Raw genomic sequence first — 19,206 nt, 5'->3', positions numbered from 1 at the left:
ATAGTCAAAAACAACAAATTATTAAGTGTCTAGGATCAAGCCCCACATTGGGATATCTGCCCCTCCTTCTCCCTCTGTTGCTTCCCCTGCTTGTGCTCTCTCTCTCCCTCTATCAAATAAATAAATAAAACATTTTTAAAAATAATAAAATAAAAAGGAGAGACAGAGAAGTCCTTGGATCTGTGCTGCCCAATATGGTAGCCCTAGCCACATGCGGCTATTTACACTTACATATGATTAAACAAAATAAAAATTGTGCTCCTCATTTGCACACATTTCAAATGCTCAGTAGACATGCGGTTAGTGGCTCTTCCACTAGGGTAGTACTGCCTTAGGAAGTACAGCTAGGGGATGCAAGCTGATACCATCTTTCATTAGGGTGGACAAGCAAGCTACTCTGGAAAAGGAAAAACAGGTCACACCAGATGGCTCTTGGGGAGGGTAAATGAGTTTAAAGACAAGATAGAAACATTAATAGTTTGTGTGGATGTTCAAGAAAGTTACTAAATTTCCATACCAGAAATTATTTTAAAGTTTCATCATCTGAGAACCAGAGGCAGTATTTTGTTATGTGTAGGGAACTTGCTTCAGAGAGAAGAATGGGCAGTTTTTTGGATGGAAGAAAATGTGCTAAAAGCAATATCCTCCAAAGACTGGTGTGGTAAGCAATGTTTTCTAAAATGATTGTAAATTACTTAGAAGACACAATACACGGTTTAATCTTCCAGAAAGTATTTTGCTGAGGTTGGTGCTAAATATCAAGTCAGTGCAGAGAAAAGAAACTTTTTGGAAAAGTTCTCAAGAACTGGAGTAAGCAGAAAGATAAAATATGAAATTCAGTGAAAACTGGTGTTAATTATTATATTGAAGGAAAAATAATCCCAATTAGAATAACTAAATGATAGAGTGCCTGGGTGGTGCAGTAGGAATAACTAAATGATGAAATCTGAATTAGCAGCTTCACATCAAGAACAAAATCAAGAATTCGTGAAGACTGATCCTTTGGTTCCCATTTACTGCTGATGGCTAAAAGCAGTAGACAAAGTAAGGAAAAGATTTCCTTCCTCTGGATACATGCAGACTAATGTACATGTCTTGGCAAAGGAAGCTTTGTGTGGGATTTTAGTGCTCTACTATTCCTAACCCCTGCACACCTCCTCTGCTGGGCTGGGCATAACTCTATAAGGTGCCCTGCCCAGGGCCCTCCATCTAAAACCATATGCTACCAGTGCATAAGCTATGATGCTTCCAAATGTAAAAAGTTTTACAACCTGGTCTCTCTTTGTCAAGACATATGTGGGGAAGCTTGGAAACATTCTTGAGAGAGTCACCAAAATCATCATCAGGGCAGGATAAAAATGGATTTTTTGTTGTTATTAGAAAGGCAAAGGGACATATAAATAAAGCTTGTGAAGTCATAAAGGATTGGGAAATGGTTGAAATATACTCTTGTTTAGCAAACCCTAAAGTATTAGAACCAGGGACAATTAAGAGGTCTTTTTAATCAAATAAAAGAAAATCCATTTTATATAGCAGATCAAGAACTTTTAGAAAACATGGCTGTGTAAAAGAGAGCACTGGCTAACTTTATGGATACAAATTCTGTAGTATGTTAATAAGAAAATTTGGGGATATTTTGGATTGTTTTCCTAAACATTTAAGTTAGTGTGTTGGAAGCAACCCAAATCCAAGAGATCCACTGGTGCTCCTGTGAGATATAGCCTAGTTCTTTGTAAGAGGATGTTGCCTGGAATCAGCTTGACACTTTATACATTATCACTCTTTTGGCTCCGTCTGCATTCCAGTGGGAAAATCAACATTGTACTTGACTGGTTAGACAAGATCTAGTTCTGAAGAAAGCTCATTAGATTATTTTTATTAATATAAACATATAAAGTTAATGAGTTCTTCAGAAAATTTCAAGAGGAAAGATCAATCTGTGGATAACATTGGGACAATTACTTCCAAGATTTTTTTTTAAAGATTTTATTTATCTATTCATGAGAGACACAAGAGAGGAAGAGACATAGGCAGAGGGTGAAGCAGGCTCCCCACAGGGGAGCCTGATGTGCGACTCAATCCAGGACCCTGGGATCATGACCTGAGCCAAAGGCAGATGCTCAACCATTGAGCCACCCAGGCATCCCCCCAAATGGGTTTTTTTTATCAGGCCCTAAAGGGTCAGAAGATTTAGAATTGCCCTTTCCTTAGAAAATATTGAATATAAAATTAAAAACTAAAGAGCAAACTGACCAACAAAAGTCCCAAACTTTTACTCAAAATATTTTTTATTAAGTTCTTAATTTTAATTCCAATATAGTTAACATACAGTATTATATTAGTTCACAAGATACAATGTAGTGATTCAACAATTCTATTCAAAAGATTTTTCTATTTAGAGCTCAAGTAATACATATTCATGTGTGTGCACGAGTGTGTAGAATTTTCAGCATAGATATAAGCCATGTTAAGCTTACCAGAGGCACATAAATGTATTCGTTTCTACATAACAATTCTGCTGCCAAACCAAGGAGCTATATTGTGCTTTGGCTGAGATTTTCACAATTGCTTCCAAAGGTTATATGAATAGAGGACCCCGAGATAAGAAAGTAGCAAAGCCATTCCTAGCCTTGATAAAGCAAAGGCAATTAAATCTTGGTTTGCTGTGTATTCATTTAATAAACAGCAGAACATTGAAACAGTTACCTAAATTACCCAGATCTAAAGTATATTCACTTAAAACGGACAGATAATTGAGGGAAATGTGTCATTTTGGTTTAAGTTATCTGATTCAGTGCATTAATTCTCCTCCTTAATCTAAGTGGACATATGGAGACTACAGGGAATTTCTAGGCTAGCGAAGGATGTCTCTGGAATTTTCAATGATTATTGGTAGTTCTCTCCATAACTGGCATGGTCTGAGTGTTCCACCTCATAACCAAAGTTGAATCCAATCCACAGGCTTCCTGCAAAAGGACCCACCCAGGAATGTTTGGGGCTTTCTGTGCAACCTGGAGATAGCCACTAAGTTCTGGAGCGCTTTGAGATTCCTCGGACTCTTTACAGTATGCCGAACGTAATTTCTAATTAATCTAAGGAATTTAAGAACTAAGTTACTTAATAAAAGAGCTCTTATACCTGGATTAAGGTATCAGACCAAGAGGAAAGCATCAAGACTTGGTGGGATGATGTAAAAGGATGTTGTGTAAGAATCTGAAGTCATTACCCACTGACGGATCACAAAAGGTAATGTGAACAAGAAAATGCACCCCTAATAAACCTTTATTGCTGATCTGCAGGAGAGGAGTCCTGTAGAATGTAGTACATGTTCTAAGGACTATGCATTTTATTTTATTTAAAGATCCATTTCAACTTTTTGTTAAAATGGAGAAGTGTGTGTTTATTCAGGGAGAGGCTTACTTTGTTTTTATATTGTAGTTGAATAATTACTCTAGAGAGTGGTATTGGCATGGATTGTGAGGGAGCCTGAGTAACCTCAAAATGAGGATAATAGTAGCACCTGCTGCAGAGGGCGGTGGTGACAAGTGAGTTCTCCTAACCCACTGCAAGGCTCCCAGCACGGAGGTGGGCACGTGCAGCGTATCCAGTACATCTTCACCGTCAATATTGTGCTTGTCAAAATTATTATTAATTGTTCGTACTTTTTAAAAGATGCATTTATATTTATTTGAGAGAGAGAGAGAGTGAGAGCATGTGCGAGGCGGGGAAGAGGGAGAGAAACTCAAGTAGACTCCCCAGTAGAGCCTGGAACCCAGCACGGGGCTCCATCTCATGACCCTGAGATTACAACCTGAGCCGAAATCAAGAGCTGTATGCCGGACTGAGCCATTCAGGCGCCCCATGTTAGATGTTTAAAATGTGTCCAAAGTCTCCTGTCTAAACACAAAGAATTGTGTCTCTGCCGTGCTCTCTCTCTCTCTCTCTCATGAATAAATAAAATCTTAAAAAAAAATAAACACAGAGAACTACTCTAAATGCTATAGAATTTTTCAGACTTTATAATTTAAATTATTAAAGGTGAAATTAAGCGTGTCTAGAAACACTGTTTCCTGGACTCATTTCTCCCTCTGGGAAGGCACACGGGTGAGAATCTCGACTCTAAGGGTGGCCACTGCTCCCTTCCAGCCTGTCTTGTCATGCCTGCCCTCCACCACCGCCAGGGCAACCCAGGGGAGAATCTGCGCTGTGTGGGTTCCTTGACCTCTCATGCAACTCAGTATCTATAGATCAAGGATTGGTGCGGCCAAGGAAGCGTGGGCAGCATATTTAATCCACGAATCGACATTTCACAGATGAGTGGAACTAAGCAAACACAGGAGGTGGCGTCCCCCTAAATCTCCTGAAGTTCCCAGAATCTCTCCCTCCGTCATTTCTTCTATGCTCAGAGCTTGTGTCCCTCTTCTCTCTGCTCTTCCTCATTTGTCGTTTTGGTAAAGGCTAGATTTGAAAATTTCCATCTGCAATAACTACACCCCAAAAAGATGCAAATGCAATCGTGCTTTGTGTGTGGCTGTTCATTACTAACACATCCCCTCATCCCCTGTCGGGGTGGGGGGGCCACCAGGCAGCCACAGGAAAAAGGATCATCTGCCCTTAAAAGTCAAAGGCCTTCATGGAGCTCTGGCCTGGCCTCTGCTGCTCCCCGGATGGGAGCTGTGGGAACGCTATACATGTTTCTGCATAAAATGGAAGGCTGCCCCTTCAGCCAGAGCGCCTGCTTCAGAGAACATTGCTTCCTGGAGTCTGGCCAACCTTAGAGAATTTACCCAGGCGGCCCAGGAAACGCTGAACCACTTCCATTTATGGACATTTTCCTTTATCAATGAAGAACAAAGGGGAGCTGATTTTTTTTTTTAATGCCTTGATTGCTGTATTTTACACTTGCAATTTTTATGCACAGGCTGACATAATTAGAAGTCTCTGGAGAGTTCTGGGGCAGGGAATGGAGTCCAAAAGCCGGCATGTTAACAGCCAGTGCTTGTTTTTATCATAAGTGAGTTTGAAAGAGGGTGACATGCCAGACATTCCTTCTGAAAGTTAGCTAAGGTAATGATGGAACTGGAGGCAAAAATCAACATGTCACTTGTGATTCTCTTTGGGAGGTTGGGGGTGGAGAGATGACAGTTCTGCGGAGTGATTTACACAGCCCTGTACAAAGAAAAGTCCCCTGGATGATGACTGAGCTGCAAATAAAACAATGGGCCTCGGGGACTTCCAGGGCCCCAGCCTTCCGGGCCCACCCGGAGGAAATGCACGAGCACCTTCCCAGCTCCGCAAGCAGAGAACTTCTGCCTCCAAGGTCATCCTCACTGATTCCAAGGCCTAGACTCTGGGTGGACCTGGCCGTTTGGGGGACAAGACGATGACAATCCGAGAGCTCACTTCCTGGAACAAAAGTCCAGCAGAGGTTTGAAACTGGTGGCCCCAAAGCAAACATTTCAGAAGGGCATCTCTTACCTTTTGTAAATTGGCCAAAAAAATATAGGTTTCCGGAAGAGGGGTCCCCCTGCAATTCTTGGCTGGCATTTCTGCCTGGAGCTCTTTGGAGCCTATGACAACCAGCAGGGGGTTAGGGCTGGACTCTGCCCTGACTTTGTCACAACTTGTACAGACAGAGGTGTGTTTCTAGTCCTGGGTCTGAGTTTGCACATTTGAACTGAATATCACCTCACTTATCATATAGATTGTTTTGAGATTTTTCTCTTATTTTTTTATACCAGGTTTTTTTTTTTTAAGTATTTTTTATTTATTTATTTATTTTTTTTAAAGAGTTTCTTTACTTATTCAGGAGAGACACAGAGAGGGAGGCAGAGCCATAGACAAAGGGAGAAGCAGGCTCTCCATGTGGGACTCAATCCCAGGACACTGGGATCATGACTTGAGCCAAAGGCAGACCCTCAATCACTGAGCCACTCAGGTACCCCTGAGGTATAATTTACACACAATCAAACTTCCCTGTTTTAATGTACAATTGGATTGCTTATTTATTTATTATAATTTTTAAAATAATTATTTATTTATTTGTTCATGAGAGACACAGAGAGAAAGAGGCAGAGACATTGGCAGAGGGAGAAGCAGGCTCCATGCCGGGAGCCCATTGTGGGCCTCGATCCGGGGACTCCAGGATCATGCCCTGGGCCTAAGGCAGGCGCTAAACCACTGAGCCACCCAGGGATCCCCTGGATTGCTTTTTAAAAAATTTGGCTACTTTAGACCATTATTATATGTCAAAATACTTCTTTCATCCCCCAAAATGAGCCTCCTGCCCCATTGCCATCAGTCCCCTACCACTGCCAAGCACTGGTATGTTCTTTCCTTATAGTTTTACCTTTTCTAGGATTTCATATGAATGGAATTATGTAGAATTTGGTCTTTTGTTGTCTGGCTTCTTTCACTAGCACAATGCCTTGAGATTCATCCATGTTCTGCATGTGTCAGTGGTTCATTCCTTTTTATTGCTGAATAGTCTCTAATGATTTTTGTCTGGATTTGGAAAAGAAAGATTTATTTGGGTCACACAGAAAAGCAAATAGACCTTCGCTGCCTTTTCGGAAAGCATGTGTCAACTGCAGTTCATCATAAGAATTATTTAAATCCATCTTAGCTTTCCATTTCCCCTGAAATATAAGACCTTCCTACGCCTTATTCAAAATGAAGTTCTAAATGCAAAATCTTAAAACATTAGGCAGGAAGACCTGGATGCAGCAGAAATACAAATTAATTCACAACTTCCAAGTAAATGTTGGCAATCTGGATAGGAATCTGGAAATTTAAAATTCCATTGGATAGTCAATTAGTAGAAGGATTGAAGCAAACCCCCCGATCTTTCTCATATGGTATTTGTTAGTAATTATAGGAAGGGAAAACTGATGATGCTTACTGATAATAATAGCAATGAAAACTATTATTATTATAGCTAATTTATATAGTGTATATTATGTCTGGTACTTCCCTGAACACTAGGTGGATCATTAATGCATTTAATTTTCCCAGCTTCCCTACCGGGTAACTGTTCTATCATTACCCCCACTTTACAGATGAAGAAACTGAGTTTTAGAGAAAACAAAATAATGAGAGGTCAAGCCAGGATTTGGCCCTAGGAATCTGCTTCAGAACCTTGACTTTTGGGCACCCGGGTGGCTCAGTGGTTGAGTGTCTGCCTTTTGGCTCAGGTCATGATACCAGGATTCTGGGATGGAGTCCCACACTGGGCTCCTGGCGAGGAGCCTGCTTCTCCCTCTGCCTCTGTCTTTGCCTCTCTCTCTGTGTCTCTCATGAATAAATAAATAAAATCTTAAAAAAAAAAAAAAGAAAAAGAAAAAGAACCTTGACTTTTGATCAGTAAACCACTATGGAAAAAATCCTCAAATTGACAAAGGGGGTTGATACTGTCCCTGAGCAAGGTAGGAGATGAAGCCAAGGGCAGGGGTCTCCAGCCTGAGCCAGACAGGTTGTTGAGATGTGTGAAGAGGCCTGGAATAAGGCAATGAGAAGGGAGGAAGAACAGAGAAACACTGAAGTGCACTGTTCACATAAATGGTTGCTGGATGGCCTGGTGCCCAGGTCTGGCTGCCCATTTCCTACCCCAGGTCCAGGTGACCTCTGGGGGCCCTTTCAGAGCTAACATGTTAGGAAAATCAGAAATTCTTGTTCAGAGTCATTGTGACTTGACTTTATCGATACAGGCCAATACTCCACAACCCACCCTGGTTGATAAATAACCATTGGTTGCATATTGAATTCATTCAGTATTGTGAATTTGTCTTTTTTTTTAATGGGGTTTTTTTTTTTCATTGGAAACTCTTTATAAACTCTGGAACTAGACTGCCTAGTTTTGCATCTTGGCTTTGCCACTTACTAAGCAGTGTGACCTTGAGCATGTCACTTGACCTTTCAATGCCTCTGTTTTCTGATCTGTAAAATGGGCAATTCATAATACACCTATGCCATAGCATTGTTTCAAAGATTAAAGTATTGTTCTGTATAAAGGATTTATAACAGTGATTACAAATAGTAGACACTATATAGGTATTAGCTTTTATTCCTATCACTATCCAAAAATGGTGGTAGATTTTATATATATAAAATTATGTATTATATATATAATTATTTATTATTACTATAATAATCTGTATAATAATCTGTACTAAAGTGAAATTTACATTCAAGACTTTATCTTGCTCTGTTCCTTATTCTTGCAAGATTGCAGAGGATTGCACAACAGTGATGGGTATAAGCGCAAGAGTCAGGGACTCCGGGACATGATTTCAGCCTCCATCATGTACTGGTTACTAGATGGGGAAATTATAAATACCTGGTCTCCAGGAACCGAAACTGTAGCAGCAGTTGGACACTATGAGTTGTGAGAGAGAAGAATCTTTATGTTGTTTGAATCCTGAACAGAGTCGAAGAGAAGAGTAGAAGCTTGGGATGAGGAAAATCAGAGTTTCCTTTCTATTCCTCCTTTTTTTTGTGTGTGTGGCTGGAAATTTTAGAGTAGATGGTAGCCAGTTTGCAGTAAACTGTCTCCCCCTGTGGTTCTTTGGTGCTGTATTCAGATCCTGATTATTCCTGAACACCTGGTTCATGGTCCATGTTTTGTACAAAACCCTCCCGAGCTATCCCAGTCAGCTCATACTACTCTCAGTTGCACGCATAAACTGAAATTCTCACACCTTTTGACACAGAATCATGTACTATGCTATATTGTTTGTTGCCTTATGATATCATCTATAGAACTATCTCGAGAACATTCATTCAGTTAGTCAGTGAACAACAATGTATTTGGGACCCTTTGTAGTCCCTGATGATGAAAAGTAGGAGAAGGATTGTTTTGGATAGACTGTGCATATCTACTGAGTACGTATAAATCTCTGATGATTTTTATTCATTTAATTAATTTCAAAATATTTTAAAAATGAATTAATTTGTTTATCTGAGAGAGAGCGAGAGAGCACACAAGCAGAAGGAGAAGCAGAGGGAGAGGGACAAGCAGACCCCGCATTGAGAGCGGAGCCTGAAGGAGGCTCCAGCGCACCACTCCACTGGAGGTCATGACCTGAGCTGAAACCCAGTTGGTAGCTTAACCCACTGAGCCGGCCAGGTGACCCCCCTTCTGGTAATTTTTAAATTTCTAGTAGGAACCAAAGCTTTCTCTCTGACAGAAGCGTCTCTGCATTATTGCCACCAGCCTCCTTAGGCATTGGGACCATGTAGGGATACCTCAAGACTTGCAGTTGCCTGGACATCACTCCCTTCACCCAGCACGAGGGACTTGGATGACACGGTCAGTCTCAACAAACATCATCTGTACGAGAAAGATGCCCTAACGTGTTAAGGGGAATACGAAATCCGGGTCCTCCTTTTTCTTCTAGTCCACAGAACACTTATTGAGCACCGACTGTAAGCCAGCAACCGCACTAGATGTGGGAGTAGAGAGCGGAACGGAGCCTCCAAAGGGAGACCAATCCACCAGCGGGGGACTCCGGGCGTCAGGAAGTTGGGGGTCCGGCCTGGGGATGGGGAGGCAAGGGAAGGCGAGTCAGCCAAGCAGGTGTGTTGCAGGGGGCGCGCGCAGGCCCTCCCAGGGTGGAGAAGGGGGGGCCCAGGCTGCCGAGCACCCCGCGCTCGCTCGCTCTCCTCGCTCAGGGCCCCGACTGGTTCCTGAGTCTGCGCACTTGAGGCCGGGGCGCCCAGTGGGAGGAAGGGGTGGGTAGGGTGCTGCGGCTCGGGCGCGGACCACCCCCGGAGAGAAGCAGGGCTGCGGGGAAGCGGGCACATTCCTCGGGCGGGATCCCTGGGCCGCAGCCTCCGCACCACACCCTCTGCCCGGGCCAGGTGTGCAGCGCAAGCTTCCTGCGGCGGCGGCGGCGGCGGCGGCGGCGGCGGCGGCGCGGGGGGGGCAGGGGGTGGGGGTGGGGGGGTGCGGGGGAGGGGTGCGGGGAGGGTGCTGGGGGCGCCCCTGCAGCGCGGTGCGTGCTGGGTTTGTCTGCCTGCTGAGGGCTGGGTCCTCCTTATTCACAGGTGAGTCACACCCTGAACCGCGGGCTCTCTTCCTGGCAGGACTGAGTCAGGTAGAGGAGGCGATAAAACCACCTGATCGGGGAAAGGCGGGCGGAGCGGAGCGCGAGGGCCGGCGGCGGGCGCGCTGCGGCGGGTTGGACGCGCGGGGCCCGGCCATGCCTGCGCTCTGGCTGCGCTGCGGCCTGTGCCTGGCGCTGCTGCTGCCTGCGGCCCGGGCCTCCTCCGGGAGCCAAGGTGAGTCGGGGAAGCGGGCGGCCTCGCTCTGCGCACCCCGGTCCTCAGCGCCGCCGAGCATCCCCGCTGCGGCGAGGCGAGCTCCCTGGGGCTCCCCCTCCTCCCGCCCGCGGGCGCTTCTCCAGATGCGGAGCCAGCCCGGGGGGGCCCGCCCGTCCTTCTGGATTGCTCTTGGGGTCGGTGGGCCCCTGATCAGTCGTGTCAGTCAGTGATCCGTTGGCCTGTACTCTCTCTTCCCGGGATGGGTTTTGGTGGAGATTTTTGGTGGTACCGGGAGCCCCACGAGGATGGGAAAAGGAGCCTCTCCAGTAATCCTGCTGGAGACCCCGGTTCGACTTTGGGACGGAAACTGAACCTTGGGAGTCTTGGCGATGCTTTACTTTTGCATGTTACTTCTGAGAGTGTGCTCACGTAGTATTCATCCAACAGGCATTTATTGGGGGCCTGTGTCATAGATCACTTGATCTTAACCCCGAGTGCCCAGCGGCTGTCATGTCCGTGAGTTCAACTCACTCACTCATGTAAACAAAACTTGCTGAGAACCTAGCAACCGTTTGCTATCTGCATGTGTCAGCTATGACAACACCTGACGGGGGTTTTCCTTGTCATTTAGTTTTACAGATAATATCTGCTTGCATAATTGCCTTCAGTTTTCGTATTTCTATTGCTTCCTGCACCTGATGGCCTTTCAATAATCATTTCAATAGGCCCAAGAGCCATTTTCACACATGTGAATGTACGAACATGAGACAATGTTCATGTATGCACAGAATTATCTTAGACTTTCCATAAATGGTTGGCCTGAATTAGACTTGAATGGAATGGATAGTTTAGCATGTGTTTGAATGCACTGATACCGTCCTTTCTTTTCTTTTCTTTTTTTTCTTGGAATTAACTTCCGACCCATCATCCCTGACTACCATGTTAAAAGTCATTTATGAAAATAACCATGTAGCTAAGGTTCCCTTAGAGTTAACCTCATGAGAAACTTCCTAAAAGTAAAGAGAGTCTCAGAATATTAGAATTCAAAGGGACCACTTATGGATCAAGTACTATATCCTGTGGCTTAAAATAAGAAAACACAGAAATGGATTGCACAAAGCCACACACGAGCTATTGGCAGAGGCACATCTGGCACTTGATCTGGGGATTCTTAGGCTGGAGCTTTTGGGACTAGATTGTAAAAGTAATGAAGGAGCAAGTACATATGTCTTACATAATGAGTAATATTGAACCAATTTTCCCATTGGCTATGGTTAAGCATTACTATGTTGTGTTAGCATTAGATAACAGAAATAAATATGTAGGATTTTATCAGTTATTTGATGAAATCAGACTCAGGAGGACAGAGCTTGGGCTCTTCTCAAGGATATGACAAGCTCTGAGTATTCCATCTGGACCAGTAAGTCAGAACCGGTGTTTAGTCTCATTTCTAGACTTTCCTGTTCCTTGGAGATGGGCTGCTTAAGATATTAGGCTCCCTCCTCAAAGGGCTTCATTTTAGGGTTCAATGAGAGTGAAAAGTTTGGTGTTAGGCTAGAGCACCCATGCTTATCTGTTCATGGGATGCTGGGATACAGCGTAAGTTGGACCAAAGTATGAGATTTGCCACTTCCCAGAGTGACCTGCATTTGGGTATCCTGTGGGCTGCACCTGTGAGAGCCTAAAGCAATGACATTGCTTCTTGGTTGTTCCCTTGAAGGTGAAATCATGGTGTTTAGATATCATCAGTGAGACTTTCAGCTAAAGCACAGGCTTTAGAGTCAGCCTGACCTGGCTTCAAATTTTGGCGGACTCACTTACTAGTTTCTTATTAGTAATCATTTAGGCTCCTCAGCTTCTTGAGATCTTCTTCTTTGCCTGTTAAATGGAAGCAGCAGTACTGTGTAACCTCACAGAGTTATTGAAAGGATGAAAAATTATTGTAAAGTGCCTTAAAATGCTTGGAGCCACATTTCTTTTCTTTTCTTTTCTTTTCTTTTCTTTTCTTTTCTTTTCTTTTCTTTTCTTTTCTTTTCTTTTCTTTCTTTCTTTCTTTTTTTTTTTTACTGCATTTCTTTAAGAAGTCTGAAGCCAATGGTGCAGGTATAAGTAGTGAACTTGGATATGCAGAGATCAATAAGCAAGATAAGGACTTCCCTTCAGGAGCTCACAGTTTGTATGAGAGAATGTGGCATGTAGCTCCATTGGTCTGGATCACAGGTCACACAGATCACATGACTAGAGAAGGGGCAAGAAGTCGATTGGAATGAGACTAGAAATGTAGCCAAGATCCGGGTTGTGAGGAGTCTTATGTGCCAGGCTGTGCAGTTAGGATAGTGACCCACAGGTCAAGAAGAGTTGCAGATGGTTTATAAGCAGAGGTGGGCATAGTCAGATTCTTGTCTTAGACAAGTCACTCACTGACTTAGAGGAATGGAGTTGAGCTACGAGAGGGCAACAGACAGCCATTCCAATAATCCAAATGAGAGGTGACAAAGGCTTTCATTGTGGTGGTGGGAACAGCAAAGTGGAAACAGATTACAGAGATATGTAGGAGGTAAAATTGAAAGAATTTGGTGACACAATGAGTGTGAGTTAGGGATAACAGTAAGGGGAAATCATGAGCAATAAGCAAGAGTCCAGGACGGGTCTGAGGTTTCAGGTTAGTGTGATTGGTTAGACAGTGATGCCATTAAAGGAAAGGAGAACTCTAAGAAAAGGACCAGATTTGGGAGCAAGGTTGGGTAGTGGATGAAGAGGAAGGGGTGAGCTCCTACAGGGATCTGTTGAATTAGAGACCCAAGTGGAGAGGTCCAGCAGTCCTGGGGAAGAACTGGAGCTATGATTTTGAAGTTTAGAACAGTTTGAAATATAAAATGGGGGATACCAAAGGTGGAAAGCAAGCCCTGACAACAGATGAGATTACCTTGGGACACAGAGGTAAGAGAAACCTCAACACTTATCAAGGAGATGGAGAAACAATGAAGGAGAAAGAACAAGGAGGAATGGGCCTTGGGGTTAGAGAACATTATCAAAGAGGAATGTTTTGCTAGCCCCAGGAAAAGTTGCAACAATGTAGGTATAATAAAATGATATTTAGATATAAAAGTATCACTATACAAAGAATGAGGATAAAATAATCTTGTTGGATTCTACCATCAGATAAGTTTTGAAGCAATCATTCTAGAATAATGAACTCAGACTCCAAGATGATTATAGAACATTAATCTGGTTTCTCCCATGGCCCGATACTGGAAAAGAGGTGCTGTGGATAGTGGAAGGGACCCCTGGGAAGGCTTATACTCGCTCGTGAATTCTGTTACTTGAACTCTGGAAATGCCACAGCATCATGCATGCAGGTGCAGGCCTGCCTTCAAATCCTAGCTCTGTCATTTCCCATTTGTGGGGTTTAGGCAAGCTACTTCCCCTGCTACTCAAGTTCCTGATCTCTAAGATGAGGAAAATAACTTACTGTGATCATTACCTATAAAGCGCTTTGCACAGTGCCTAGGAAGCCCTCACTAAGGGTTTAGTATTACTATTATATAACTAACTGCCCTGACAGTACCAAATATCAATATATTGCCTTCTGAGTTTTAAGTGATAACATTTTTGAAAGGTGTTGAGGAACCCTTCTGCTCTGGCTAAAATGAATCCCAAGTTTTTCCTAATGAAACAAATGGAATTCCTGACAAGGGACTCCAAGCAGATTGGAATTCCAAAATTAGACTTCATAGCGTTTCTTATCCTTGTCTTTTGTCAACCACCAAATCTCATCACATATAGATTCATCGAGTCTGTTGCCCTCTAGAACATGCCCATATGTAAGAGCATCCCCACATAAGCTGGTCTCTCACTTCTCAATAGAAGAATTTCCCCAAATAAGGATTTGGCCAACCAAATTATGAAAACATTTAGCAGTGTAGATGCAGTGGTCACCTGTCTTTTTATGCCTAATTTAGCATATTAATTCACAAACCCATTTAAAATACATGATTTCTAAAATAAGAACTTACAAGTATTAATTTGTAAATTCACATTTCATGAACTAATTCCATTCAAACTCCACCTTTGCATCTAGCACAACTTGAATACAGGTTCTTCTTCACTTAGGACTGGGTGACTTGAGATATAGCTCGATTTGAATTTGCTTCTGATGCTGTCACCGGAAAGTACACCATTTTCAAAATGTCTAAAAGATTTAAAAATTATCCTTCAACACACATTGTAATCTTCCCAGCATAATCATCGTGAAAGGTTTATTTATGACAACTTTCAGCACTCGCCATTGTGAGATAATGAACAAGTATGAGAATTGTGTTCAACAGCCTGACCTCTACCTTACAGATAAGTGTCTAAAACATTGATTGACGTCATTTCAAATTAATGTGTCTTCCCCAAATACTATTTTAAAAATAAAAACAATTGAAAAAGTACCGCATACTAGGAGAGATTTTGAAAAGACTTAAATGTGACCTTCCCCATCCCCCCAGAAAAATAACAACCTCCACCTTATTATATTCAAGTATGTGCAATAAATAAGAGTCTAGAAGTTAGAGTATTTGCTGGGAATTCCTATGAAGGCTTACATTCTGCTGTCCTGAGCTTGGGGCAGCCATTGGCTTAGCGCCACTGGTCCAAGGAGCTGAGGAAGAAGGTTGGTTTGTGATCAGTGTTGATGGGCAAGTCGGGAACATGGAATTAAGTTGTCGAGGCAATCTGGGGAATATTTTTCCCATTTAAGATCTTAGTGCCTCAATTATATAGATTTTTTTTCCTAAAGAGATTTCCAAGGACAAGTCTTGAGTCATCTATTACAGACCAGTGTAGAAATAGGAGTGCCATAGATTCTAGAATGCTCTAATTTAGTCACATATTAGGCCTAACGGATTACTGAATCATTATTGGACTGTGTTCTAATATAATAACCTCCAGGTACATGATGTAACATTTGAATCATACCTAAAGCCAAAAGCTAAGTCTTTTTTGTTTCTGTGAGTGACTGTATGTCTGTATATATGCCTCCCCAACAAACATGTGCTTCCTTATGTCACAATTATGAAAGAAGAAAAGGATGGTGCCTCCTCCAACACTGATCAACGGAAGGGCTCGTCTTTCCCTTCTGCTGTATCAGAGGAGAGGTGGAGCTCACCTGGCTAATAGTGTATGTGCCCTGGCCTTCTTCAGGCTGGCCAACCATTTACAGAATTCCAACTGTTTCTTTTCCAGTTTTTATTTGTATTAATTGTTGTCAATATTCACATTCTAGAAAAAATTAAATTGCAGCCAAGTCATTTCCCATCTTAATTTGAACATTGGAAAAGTTTTTCAAATCTTTATTTAGCTGCACATAGGTGGGACATTTTTTACAAAAAGGTTTGCACATTTCCTGACTATTTTCTCTTCCTACAGCATCATGGTACTAAATGAGAATGGTCCTCAGACCTTAGGTTCTCGACAAGAGCCCCTCATTTTGTAGATGAGGAACATGGTACCCAGGCACCAGGTAAAGGAGCAGTGCAAATTCTCACAGTTAGTTATAGCAGAGCTGGGCTCTAGCATGTGTAATCCTCCTTTATAGATGGAAACATTGAGGCACAGAGCAGTGATTGCCTTGATCAGAGCCATGCGCTTAGTCACAGGACCAGATTTCAGTTGCTAGTTTGATGTTCTTTAACAAGACAGCTTTTTGGCTTATTTCTAATTCTTATTAAAATTTTTCCTTTAAATTAATTTCTAGACTTGATGGAATCTTGATCTATTATAAGAACATCCCTATATCTCTAGCAAGGAAATCTGTGTCTTGTTTATACAGAAGTCTCTGTTTATGTATGTGGCTCACTATAGTGGCCTTTTCTTCAAAAATGTCAGGAGACCATGGGTTAGAACCAAACACAAACTCTAGTTTGTGGGATATTGACAAGAGAACAGATTTTAAATGACTAAGTTTTCTCTCCTCCCCCCCCCCCCTTTTTTTTGGTTCAACTCTGTTGTCAGGTTTTCATGCAGCTTGAAACTGACCAGGTGGCTCAGAGAAAGAAAGAAAGAAAGAAAGAAAGAAAGAAAGAAAGAAAGAAAGAAAGAAAGAAAGAAAGAAAGAAAGAAAGAAGAAAGAAAGAAAAGGACAGAGAGCCAATAAAATATAAATTTAAATGACTGAAAAACTACATTTGATGTATACCATGAAAAGCATTTTAATACAAATCAGAACTTCCTTTTTGGCTTTTCTTCACCCAGATTCCTCATATACAATTTTTTCCCCTTTGGTCCTCATTGCTTCATGTCACCTCCAGCTGTCCTGAACACTCTAATTTTCTTTATTTCAGCTGCTCTTAAAAGGGCATAGGATGCCTTTTGGTGAGTTGTGCAGAAAATGCTTGGTGAATACCATACTCTTTGAAGTTAGTCAAATATGCTCCCTCTATATTGAAATGCTTTTCTTTATACATGATTTCATAGAAATCCAGAAATCGCTATTTGTGTGGTCAGAAGGATGTGGGATTACACTGGGGTATTGAATATTCGCATTAGAATCTTTACCATGCATACTCACTGAGTCTCCATACTACATCTGACACCAGTTGTCCTGGCCTAGAGCTCTTTCTGGGGCCAGGTATAAGTAAAGGAGAAACTCTTCTGTATCTCATGTCCTAATCTCTTCCCTTTCAATTTGAACTCACTCAGACTGAGCCATCAGTTTCCTCCTTTACCCTGAACTCCTCGGCTGCTTAGATGACAATTGGTGTCCCCAACTCCCTACTGATTGGGACTTTCTTTCCCTCTTCCTGCTCTCTGCCTGGGCCCTGATGGGGCATTAGGGGAAGACATCTCCAGGTGTAGTGTCCTGACATAGGCCTTACCAGGCCAAGTGTCTGCAGTCTACATGCACTATTTCCAAGTCTAGGTTGTAATATAATGTACTATGGTCTCTTAGTGAAACTAGGTGACTCCTTTTAAGCTGTAATCATTCAAAAGGAAAATGTGGGGATCTGAGTTTCATGGACTCTCAATGACTTTAGACTATTAAGAGTATGGTAGGCCTGGGTGGCTCAGTTGGTTAAGCATCCAACTCTTGCTTTTGGCTCAGGTCATGAACTCAGGATCCTGGGATCAAGCCAGGCTCCATGCTCAGTGAGGAGTCTGCTTGGGATTCTCTCTCCTTCTCCATTAGCCCCTCCCTCTGCACACATTCTCTCTCCCTCCCTCAAATAAATAAATCTTAAAAAAAAAAAAGTTCAAAAAATTTGTCCAGAATTCTATAATCCAAAGTTGCCTGTGTCACTAGAACAATGAGCTCTATGCTTCCTTTCCTTAGGGCACTTATTGGTGTAGCCATACTCACATTGTCTAGGCATTTACATATCCTGGGAAAGGAACAAGTCAGGCAGGATACACACTGGTCGTCTGGCTGCGTTGGATTAAAAGGCAGCTATGAAAAATGTGAGAGAAAAAACTGACTTCAGTTAAAAAATCCTATAGTGAGGGAAGTGCCATTTCAGTTTTTAATTTTAATTAGAACACATATTGTGACAGGCCTTAAAAAGATAAAACTGGAAGCAGACATTCACACATTAAACCATAATATTTCAAGATCCGTTGAAATGAAGAAATGTTCAGAGAAACACATTACGTCTTAGAAAGAAAAATCTCATGAAGGAGGTTTTAAAACTAGAAAATACTTATGAGCATTTTCATCACCACATACAAGTTTAATATAATAAAAATACTCATCATTTTGAGTATCTCAACTTTGGAGACTTCGATTTTTGCAAATAGGATGATAGCTACCAACGCCTTTGGCATCTACCTAACTGATAGAGTTTAGGTGTATCTTGCCTTTGACTTTGTAAGTAATGTGCAATTTGAATATTTGTAAAAATAACAAAAGATACATCGGATTGTAACTTGTTATTGAAAGGACATTTTCAATAATTGCTTTTTTCTGAAGATAAACATTTGCCAGGTTTTGGTGTTTTTTAAATGTGAATATACTATTTTCAACGTTGATTTTACTTGCCACTTTCAGTCTAGTGCTTCACATTGGACTTCCTGTTGAAAAACCTCATTAAAGCTGACTTCATGGATGGACACTTGCTATCTTTGAGCATAAAAATGTCATCAGTTTACAGGGGCCCAGTTCTTTGATTCAGAGGAAGGGAATAATATTGAATAATATTCAATAGGACAAGTTTTAATTTTTAGTGTAATTGCTTTGAACAAACAATAGGGAGGATGGTGGTTGCCATGTTAGCTCAAATCGCCTCGCCCCACTATGATGTTTTTCCCTTTACAAAGCAAGAACTTGAAGAAGCAGAGGAAGTAAAGACATAAAATGAGGTATAAATGACATGAATGGGAGAGAGGTGAAGATGTCCCAGTGGGGAGTGTTATATGAAATTAGGTTGGAAAAGTAGGAAGTCTTTGTAGCAATGTTAAGGAATTCTGGTCTTTATCCTAAAAGTAAAGGAAAGGTGCTATAGAATTGTAAGCACAGATGTATTGTATTTTGGAAAAGTTTTGACTGCTGGATGGAGGGAAGAGAAGTTGCAGGGAATTCAGTGAGAGAGTACTGTAAGGCGAGAAATGATAGGGGTTTGCTTTAGGGGGGCTATTGTGGACATAGACTTGGATGGGCTTGAGCTGTTCAGGGAATTGTATCAGTAAAATTTGGTGTTGAATGTAATGTGGGCCAGGAAGAATGATGGAGAACCCATAGAGATAGCTTCCCGCCTTATGGTTTGAAGGGATCAGCTACGAGTCTGATCTTAAACATGTTTTGTGTAAAGAGCTTGCAAGGCAACCGGTTGGAAATGTAAAGCAGATGGCTGGTCGGAGGTTGAGAATGAATTCTGGGCCAGGAGGTACTGTGGCAACCAGGTCCACATCTTTCATGGTTATCCAAGCCCTTGGTGAGAGAGTTCCAGAGTAAGGCTGGAGCTGTGGAGG

General features: G+C 42.1%; 1 protein-coding gene across 3 annotated transcripts in view; it reads left to right on the top strand.

The window, feature by feature from the left end:
• The first annotated feature begins 9,563 nt into the window (after nucleotides 1-9,563).
• LAMC2 (laminin subunit gamma 2) overlaps nucleotides 9,564-19,206 on the top strand; it is a 56,180-nt gene continuing 46,537 nt past the window's right edge. For 2 of the 3 annotated variants that reach the window (XM_041722955.1, XM_041722938.1), the window contains exons 1-2: nucleotides 9,564-9,858; nucleotides 10,045-10,278. In XM_041722955.1, coding sequence (XP_041578889.1) covers nucleotides 10,200-10,278 — 79 coding nt within the window. In that variant the 5' untranslated portion in view covers nucleotides 9,564-9,858; nucleotides 10,045-10,199. The remainder of the gene's footprint in view (nucleotides 9,859-10,044; nucleotides 10,279-19,206) is intronic. The other variant, XM_041722947.1, reaches the window with a different exon arrangement.

The sequence above is a fragment of the Vulpes lagopus genome, chromosome 1, assembly GCF_018345385.1.
Source record: "Vulpes lagopus strain Blue_001 chromosome 1, ASM1834538v1, whole genome shotgun sequence".
Classification (NCBI taxonomy): domain Eukaryota; kingdom Metazoa; phylum Chordata; class Mammalia; order Carnivora; family Canidae; genus Vulpes; species Vulpes lagopus.
This window is presented reverse-complemented; position numbering and strand designations above follow the sequence as displayed.